This window comes from Astatotilapia calliptera, chromosome 16 (genome assembly GCF_900246225.1).
Source record: "Astatotilapia calliptera chromosome 16, fAstCal1.2, whole genome shotgun sequence".
Classification (NCBI taxonomy): Eukaryota; Metazoa; Chordata; class Actinopteri; order Cichliformes; family Cichlidae; genus Astatotilapia; species Astatotilapia calliptera.
The window spans coordinates 11203161-11213263 of NC_039317.1; the positions used below are offsets into that span (position 1 = coordinate 11203161).

At 36.8% G+C, this 10103-nt stretch overlaps 1 protein-coding gene across 2 annotated transcripts; it reads left to right on the plus strand.

Annotated features, from left to right (window-relative positions):
• The first annotated feature begins 1001 nt into the window (after positions 1-1001).
• On the plus strand, positions 1002-8655 carry LOC113007643 (C-type lectin domain family 4 member E-like). Of its 2 annotated transcripts, XM_026144378.1 has the most exons (10): positions 1003-1100; positions 3051-3136; positions 3250-3351; positions 3683-3817; positions 4864-5006; positions 6149-6252; positions 6380-6516; positions 6924-7066; positions 7728-7831; positions 8271-8655. In XM_026144378.1, the coding sequence occupies exons 2-10, from the start codon at positions 3082-3084 to the stop codon at positions 8419-8421; spliced, it is 1074 nt and encodes a 357-aa protein (XP_026000163.1). In that variant the 5' UTR covers positions 1003-1100; positions 3051-3081; the 3' UTR covers positions 8422-8655. The 2 variants fall into 2 exon arrangements, with proteins under 2 accessions (XP_026000164.1, XP_026000163.1); XM_026144379.1 differs by lacking the exon at positions 8271-8655 and having other exon boundaries at positions 1002-1100; positions 7757-7828.
• The last annotated feature ends 1448 nt before the right edge of the window (positions 8656-10103 follow it).

Sequence of the window (10103 nt, forward strand, 5' to 3'; positions counted from 1 at the left end):
CTACTCTTGCCTCACACAAATATGAATCCATATCCCATTTAAACCAAAATGTAATTAAAACAGAATGCAGTGATTTGCAGATGTCATAAAACCACATTTTGTATTTACAATAATGCAATAGTGAGTGCTGCTGTAAAAGAACCATTAGTGGCAGTATTGCATACTTCACACCAAGGTTAAATGAGGTAAAAACTTTGAGGTAAAATTTTCCATTACACCCCTAAGGATTGGTTATATCCAGTATGAATCTCGGAATCGAGTCGGATCAGCAGCAGAAAGGATGACTTGATATCTTAAACATGGCAAATTCTGTGGGCCCTGCTATCATCCAAATTATATCAGTAGCTGAGCAGGGGAAATCTCTCACTGGGGAATTCAAAGTGAATCTTCAGATTCACAGAATCAGAATAAATTAATTTCTAACTTGTCCTGAGCACACGATGGACGGTAAAGAGTGTGGGAGAGTGAGAGCAAAAAGCTCCTCTGTGCTTGAATGAAAACAGTGTAACATTGTGTGTGTGTGTGTGTGTGTGTGTGTGTGTGTGTGTGTGTGTGTGTGTGTGTGTGTGTGTGTGTGTGTGTGTGTGTGTGTGTGTGTGTGTGTGTGTGCATGGACATGTTTCTGTGTGTCTCTGTGTATCTGGATCAAACTAAACACCACACAGGAGTTAAGCCTTTGTGTTTTGTAATTAGAGAAGTAAAGCTGTGCTCTTAATTCAGTTTTGTCTCACAGTCCTGCACTCTGGGTCCTCACCCTGCCTGTTACACCCAACTTATTGTGAGAGAAGATAGTAAGCAGTAAGATCGACCCAGCAGAGTTGGTGAGAGATCGGCAGTGATCAATAATTTCGTTTATAGAAGAAAATAAGGGGTGGGGGTCTCAGCAAGCCCCAGACCATGCGCCCCCATAATATGGGACTTGGCTCTTGGGGACCTCAGCGTCTCTGAATCTCCTCAGCTGCTGCCCTCCCTCGGACCGATCTTCCGGTGATGAAAGTGGGCGGTCTCTGCTTCACATCTGCTGTTCATCTCCAGCCTCTTCATTCGTCTGCTCTCTTCAACCACCGCAGAAGTATCTGAGCGAAGCGGCAGAAGGCGGGGTATGTAGAGGTTTTTATTTCAGCCTTTTTATTTCTCCCTTGTATTTTTTCAGTGCTGAAAAACTAATTAAAAAAACATCTGGAGGGCCTTCTTTATAAAATTATCATTGAATTCATGCCTTCTTTTGAGCTCAAGTTATGCACACTTGAAAGGTCCATAACCATTTTTAATGTCACTTCAAATTTTGTAGTTTAAACCACAAGTGTATGTTACCGCAGTCTGTTTGACATGCACTACCTTTCACATCCTACATACAAAACCCCCCAAAACAAAACATGTTACATGTGTTTACACCTTAATAAACAAACAGCTAACTGATCTCATACTTAAAACCTGGGCAAACGCCCCATTTATTCAATCCATTGTGGATTGTAAATATATGCGAGTACAACAACATTCTAGAGTTTCCGATTTGTACTCTACTTGTAACTGTAATTGTAACATAGGTACATATTTTTTGCAAGTACTTGACTCAGTCTAGTAGATATCAAAAATCTCAAACACATCCCTCTATGCTTCATCAGGCACGGTTTTTTACCAAAATAACAGATACTAAAACTAACGAGAACTTCTCAATATTTTTTCTTTTCTTTTCTTTCCAAGGTCACAAAATAATTTGGAACTAAAATGTTTTTTCACATCTAGTTTTAGTTTTCTCTTAGAAAAGCTGTGAGAGAGATAAAGGTTATCTTATCTGTGTAAAAATGAAGCAACATGTTAGCAGCTGCACTGTCGACAGTAATGTCAGCAAACTAGTAAGCCCTCACAGTGACAGCAAGCTGCTGTTATTAGCATTAGCTGAGAAAAAGTGCAGGAAGAGGAATCACATTTTCAACAACAGCGTGAGGAACAGACAGAGGAAAATAGAATCAATGTGGTAGGAAAATAGATAAAGAGACATATTTAAGAACGGAGCAATTCAAGTAAACGAACGGCTATTTTAATCATGAGCAGCTTCTAATAGCGAAAGTGTAACTTTTAAGTATCACATGCTGCGCTGGAGTGAAACTAAGATGTCCTAACTGAACAATAGCTGTACTAACCTGATAAAAAAGAAACTTCAGTATCAATAATCAAAAAAATTTGAAACATATAGGGAGAGAGCACAGAGCCAAGGACTGATTGTACTGGACGAGAAATACCAGGGACGATTTTTTTTTTGTGTCCCAGACATGTCTGTCACTTTGCTGCTGAAACTCTCTGATGTGACTATATCCTATCATTCATACTTGCTCCGAAATCATCGAGTGCCCATATTATTAACAGATGCAAGACTAATATTGCCACATATCAATATAATAGTGCTTCTAAAAAGTTGCATTTACAACAAATCTCTAGAGGAAAGAGGACAAACAGGAACTAGAATACAGTCAGAACAATGTGTAATAAAGGCTTTTGTGTAGCTGAAGGATTACATGGAGCCAGAATAAGACGATATGGAGCATTTCACTCACTAAAGTTAGCTTGACACAGAAGTAACAGTCTTAAAAATGTCCATTACACAAGGCTGACAAATCTTCAACTGAGGTAAATAACTGAGAGTAAAACAGTTGAAAACAAAATCCTGAGAATTTTCTGTATTTATGTAGATTCCATCATATTGAGAAGCCAATTAAGCAGACAAGGCAAAAAAAAAAGAAAAAAAAAGAAAAAAGAGACTTTATTATTATTAATATTTATTTTGGAAAGGGATCCAGTATTACATTAATATGTCTATACATACTTCTAGTGTCTGGCATACAGCTTTTATCAGAATCAGCATACTTTATTAATCCATAAATTAATTAATCCCTGCATGTTATGTAAACATTTCCGGTATACACAATATATACACAGCTTGAGAATATGTCCAGTTTCAGTGGTGACATAACTGCACAAACTACACATGAAATATGTAACTTCCACTGAAACCAGTGATAATTTGACTTTTCACATGTCCTCTGCTGCAGAGCTCTCAGAGATAATTCGTATCTGCATGCAATGGAGGAAATATATTTGAAACCTGATAACCGAACATCTTCAACAAATCACAGGGGTAAGAAAGAAGTGACAGAAACAGGAAGAGGTTTGTTCATATCTCTTATTACTCTTGTATATTTTGGTGGGATTTTCAGACTCCTGGTTTTTTCCCCCCTTTTCTCTTTTCAGGTCGAAGGAGCTCTAAGAGGAGTTTCTGTTTAGTTGGTATTCTCTCTCTTTGCCTGTTGGGTGCTTTCCTGCTGGCTAGACTGATCACTTTTGGTATTTCCTGTGAGTTGGATTGTTCATAAATATTTCTTCTAATTTACAGTCCCAAAATAATAAATAGTTTTCTAATGCAATTCTACTGAAATTTAACAAACATGGTAACATTCAAATCAAGAAAGTCTCACAAGTTCAAAATTTATAAATAATTTTAAGAGGACAAGATCACAGTCATAATGGTTCTTTATTCACATGCCAGTATAAAACTGACAAACATATTTAACATGTTTTAAAGGCAAACTTTTTGTTTAACTCTAAAATACATCTGAAACAGTCTCAGGATGAATGCACGAGGTCTTTTGAGTTTCAAATATATGAATATTTATCTTTATTTCAGATCATAACTGCTTACATGATTCAGCTGATCATCTGCCAGAAATAAAGAAACAACTTTCTTCAATGACTGAGGAGAGAGACCTGCTGACTGAAAAGACCAAAGAGCTGAGAACGCTGCTATGTTTGTCCAATCAGTGTGAGTTGTATGAAATGTTTTGTCTTAGTAAAAAGCTTTAGTCGGGAATTCAGTGATTCCGTTTTTTCCTGCTTAACATAAATTACTATTGGGAATCATTATTAATATGTATTTATATGAACAACTGTCAATACCTTTGCATCTATGCTTTCAACATATAGCTTAATTGCATTGGTGCATCTTGTACTCATTACAAATTCACATTTATAAGGAAGTTATGACTGAACAAAATGACTGTACCATCATTATTTAGTAATTTCAAAACTTTATGAATCCAAAATAGAACTTAATGTTTGTTAATGAATTTTATTCATTTTTAATCAAGTTTTCATGTGCGAACTTTCATTGTAGCAAAACAACATTTAACAAATACAACGAGCATTAAACCCCAGAAAGTTGATTCTGTTCATCTGGACGTAGCGTTTTAGTGGGAGAATCTTTTTTTCACTGATCCAAGTGACTTCTGCTTCAGTCTCAGCTGATTGCAGGTTTCCCCAGCTTTATCAATAATGACCTGAACTAGTGCCACTGATTAAAAATGGGCCTTCAGGTCAGGTTCATGGTCATTAATATGCAACTTGTAGATGTCTGGATTTGAGACCACGACCTTCTTGCCCTGAGGAAAAAGTGCAAGACACCACCATGCTGCTCAGGGCAGGTTAAATTGCGCAGGGACCATATATCATCAGCGACGTGGTCACTCCAGCCAAGACCATAACATTTTAGTGGGAGAAAATAGGTCACAGCACATTTTTTTTTTGGTAAACAAAACAAGTTCACGTCATCTTTTGAATCCTCAGCAGGAAATGTGTCCCACACACTTTGTTTTTAGAATAACTTATGGGAGTGGAACTGTTCTCTGTTAATATAAAATAAATTAGGTATTAAAACTGTCACCATGTTAAATACAAGCAGACAAATATAACAGTCAGTAAGTGAATAGACTGTGCAAAAATCTTTGTGATCAAGACTTTGGAGGATTGAAATTAAATAGAGATTGAATGAGCATCATTATAGAGTTCTTAAAGGATCTTTCCTTCCACCAGACAAAACATGTCCTGTAGGATGGAGCAAGTTCAATCATAGATGCTATCTCCAATCGGAAAGGTCTGATTCGTGGGATGCAGCCAGAAAGAACTGTACAGACGAAGAAGCCGATCTGATAGTCATTGACAGCCCCGAAGAAGAGGTACAGTGTGTTATTGTGTTTGTAAATAAACACAATAGTTCAAATTCTTAATTTTTTCTTCCTAAAAGTGTTTCTTATGAGCGTTTAATCAACACATATCTAAACACAAAAACCTGAAATAACTGTGATTCTGTCTCAGTGTAGAAAACAACTTACAGACACTTTCTGTGGTTCTATATGGAATTTGTCTTAGCTGAATAGTTTCATTCTTCAAAAACTTTGATGAACATGTGAATTTTAAAACATATTTATAGAACTAAAGTGTATATATTATATGGGTCCTTATTTAAAGAAAGAATAATGAAATGTGGTGGTTTAGCAAAGATAGGAAAAACAGAATATTATAAAATGCTAAAGAATGCAGGGATAAAGCATACAAAGGTTCTTCCACTGTTACTTTGCAAGAGAGCAGTTACTACCAGGTGGATGGGAGTCTGTAGCCAAAGTGCCGGAGCGGCAGAAAGTCCAGGGATTTGAAGCATTGTTTTGCATGGTAAATGATGTCAGACAACTTTTGTGCCACGGATTAGCAAGTCAGTGGTGTCACTTAATAAGTCATGACAGTGACTCTTTTGCAGTAATCAAAACAGCCGTTTTTGAAACTTGGCAACGATGGAAATGACTGTACCAAAACCAACACCGTGGTCCCGGAATCTGGCAAAAAGCAATAGACCAAGGATCTGGTGTACTATCGCCTTGACATCCTCTATTGTTGTGTTGTGTTGCATACAAATGCAGCACTGCTATACAACCTCACTAATATTAGGGTGGTACTCAGTCCAGTTTTTGTGTGGCGTCAGAACTACTGGGACACCGCTGCCTGGAGGGGAAAACAATAGAAGAACGATTTAACTGAAACTAGAAACAACTTGGTAAACTTTACTGTGTGATGCAACATTAATGTGACAATTTAATACCTTTTCTGGTCCTACAGTGTAAATAACCAAATAAATAAAAAGATACGATTTGCATGTGGTAATTCGTTTGAGTTAGCAATGTAGTGCTTACCTTCGCTTTAACTATGAACAATTTCTTGTTCTTCACTTTCTACAATGCAGCATTATTTACCCATCCAGATTGTATATCACAGAATAAAACTGGTTCAAAACTAAAATAAAATGTTTTATCCTCATGTTAAACAGACTTTCCTCTCTACAATCATCAATGAAGAAACTTGGATTGGTTTGAATGACAAAGAACAGGAGGGAACATGGAGATGGGTAGATGGTACTCCACCGACTCTGATGTAAGTCTTCACTTTGGTTCATTTTGTTACTCTAATTACATTTTCAAATCAAAGTTGTTGAATCCACAGATGCATGCAGAATTGACATGAATGAAGTAATAAGATAATGTTGTGACTGACCTGCTAGGTACTGGGCATCGAGTCAACCTGATGATGGTGGAGTTGAGGACTGTGCTTATGTCAGGAATCACGGCAAAAATTCTTGGATGGACTTTCGATGTTCAGCTTCTTTTCATTGGATCTGTGAAAAAACACTAAACTGCAGTACAGTTTACTGACAATGACCTATTATTAAATTTTTTGCAGTTTTTTCTATCATTCTATTTTAAGTTTAGTCTGTTTTATTCTGTTATACTTTCAAATGTATACCATACGTGCATCTACTGGGAGGCTAAGGGGTAGCACTGGCAGCTGCCAGTATTTTTATTCTAGTGTTTACAGTGTTGATTTTTATGTTTCTTGAATTTTTGAATTGTATTTTTATTTAATTGCCATTGCTTCATTTTCTGTGATAAAAACAAAATGATAGTTCTAATAAGAATTATTAGAAGAATAATTATTATCATTATTGAGTCTCAAGAGAATAGATTTTGCCCAGATCTTTATGATCAAGCCATTGGAGCAGTCCAGTTTATAGCTAGCTTAAATATATTGTTTGTAATTTCTTGTAGAAAAGACATGTTCTGGAGGATGGAGCGAGTTCAACTGTAGCTGCTATATCCGGTCTCAAAGCTCTGGTTCCTGGGATGCAGCCAGAAAGGACTGCAGAGACAGAGGAGCAGACCTGGTGGTTGTTGACAGCCCTGAAGAACAGGTACTGTGTTTATGCCTGTGTGACTTATTGTGTTTGTAAATTAATAGTGAAATTCAAGCTCCTTATTTTATGTAAATAATGTCGCCCTCTTTTAAAATACATGACAACGATTCAACACATATATCAGATCAGATTATAAACATAAAACCCAAAGTTGTTCTGTGGGAAAAAACTCATATGACCACATAGTTTTCTGTGATTGTGTAAATGACTTAATGGAACCTTCAACTTAAAAAGTGTTACCACAATTAGGATGAAATAAAAAAAGATGAATATGAGGATTTCAAATCAAATTTATTGTACCACAATGACTCAGAAATATACACAGACAAAAACATTAAGGGGGAAATAACCTGTCAATGGAAAAATAAGAAAGTATGGTGGTGTATAAAGAAAAAGGAAATCATAATATAGGAGGATTCTGAAGAATGCAGGGAATGCAGTCAATGGACCTTTAAGAGTCCACTGACAGAACATAGTACCATTTTAACCAGTCTTTTGTTGACAGTGTCAAAAGATTTTGGTGGCAATGACTTATTACATGTTAAAGAAAAAACGTGACAAATATATTAAAAGTTTTGAATGAGTTTCAGCAAAAAGTACATCAACTAAAATTGTGGTTCAAAACTAATATAAATTGCTTTTACTCCATATGAAAAAGACCTTTCTCTCTATGATCACCACAAAAAGAGTTTGGCTTGGTTTGACTGATGAAGAACAGGAGGGAACATGGAAATGGGTGGATGGAACTCCACTGACTCTGTCGTAAGTCTTCACTTTGGTACAGTTTGTTACTTTCATTAAGTTTCCAAAAGAAATGTGTTAAACATATATACACTACTGGTCAGAAGCCTGGACATTCATAGTTTTGATGCCTCCAGTGAGAATCTGCAATGTACAATAGTCATGAAAATAAAGAAAACCATGAAAACCATTAAACTTTTGACTGTTAGTATATAAAACACACTGGTGAACTTACATTTCAGTGGGTTGAGCCAAACTGCAAGGTCAAAAGCTTAAAGATGTACACTAATGACTTGTTTAGACAACATTGGTTAGAAGTTGCTTTATCAACTATGACGTCTTGCTTTGATCTCCATATGAAACTTTGTTATCTTAAAAAAGCCCTGTCACTACACACCAAACATCTGATTTTTGTCTCAATAATAAAAACAAGCTAATATTATGGTTATGGACTTACTAGGTACTGGGGATCGACTCAACCTGATAATGGTGGAGAAGAGGACTGTGCTCATGTCTACAGTGGTGAGGACATGACCATGAATGACTGTTCATGCTCAACTTCTCTTAAATGGATCTGTGAAAAAGCACCAGACTACTGTATTGTTTCTTGAAGATCTTTTACTTGTTACTACAGTGGAGACTTTCAGAGAGAAATTATTGAACACCAGCATAGCTGCATATGTTTAAATTTTGGGTTTCTGTTTGGTTTTTATTGCAGTGTTTTAAAGTTTTGATTTTTGTGTTTGTTAACAAAGTATACTAACTTTGTGTTAGTCAAATGTTACATGAAAATGAACAATGAGACAAAACATTTTGAGCATGCAATTTATTGAAAACAAAGTTTATACTGTATGGAACTGTTGTCCTTTTTTATAAACCTCCCTTGCCATCCTGACCCAAAGGTTCTCAATTGGATTTAGATCAGGGAAGCGTGCAGGATGGTTCAAAACAGTGATGTTATTGTCCTGGAAAAAGACCCTTGTCCTGCAGGCATTCTGTACTGCAAAGGTAGCATTGTCCTGTTGAAAAACCTAGTCGTTACCACAAAGATGAGGGCCCTCAATCATGAGGGATCCTCTCTGCAACATCTGGACATAGCCAGTGGCCGCTAAAGGAAAAAGCATCCCCCGCCACTGTGGCGCATAGAAAACATCTCAGGTGGGATCTGCTTGTCATGCCAGTAACGTTGGAAATCATCAGGACCATCAAGGTTAAATTTTTTATCAGAGAATACAACTTTCTTTCACCTTTCAATATCCCATGTTTGGTGCTCTCTTGCAAAGTTCAAATGGTCAGTTCTGTGGCATTCAAGGAGATGAGGCCTTTAGCGACATTTTTTATTTTTGAAGTCCTTCAGTCTCAGATGCTGTCTGATGGTTATGGGGCTGCAGTTGGCACCAATAACAGGCTTAATTTGGGTCGAGGATCGTCCAATTGTCATGAACCCTGTGTTGCAGGCAGGATTGTACCCAAATGCAGACTCACAAACAGGATTTGAACACAAAAACTCAGCTTTATTGCTGGTACAAGTTAATACAAAAATTAAACTGGAAATCTAGAAATTGAACTATGAACAGGAGACACAGCCGGGTATGAGGGAGACACTGACATAAATACACAGAAGGATAATGTGGGAAGTGAGAACACACAGGGACTACAGCTGACATGAATTAACATGACGCCACAGGGGAAGCAAGACTAGACACACCAAACATGGAAACACTTGACTTTCATAATAAAACAGGAAACTGAGGAACATGGTACAGGAGTGGAGGAAAGGCAGACAGGAGAGACAGAGGGAGCACGAAGGAGCACAAGGGAGAAAGAAAGGAAACGAGAGAGACATGATAGACTGGGCAAACATGGATAAACATGACAAGCAGGGGGGAACAGAATGAAACCCGAGGAGGGAAACAAAACACAAGAACTCACACAACAAATATAAACACAGAGACATAAAGGGCAAAGACACAAGAGGGAATCTAATAATAGTAATTTATAATAATAATAATAATAATAATAATAATAATAATAATAATAATACCGGTAATAATAATAATAATAATAAAGATAAACAGAAAAACCTGGGCACTACAGAATAAACCCAAGACTAACAAAATGGACTTAAATCATAATACAAAATGACATCAAAACACAAGAAAACTCAAAATGCTGGATCAGTGACCCAGGACCATGACACCAGTGTCTTGACAGACAGCCAACTGAATCTGCCGGCTCAGTGTTGGTGAAATTTTTGGGGGTCTTTAACTTGACTTTTTTGTTCCATAACCCT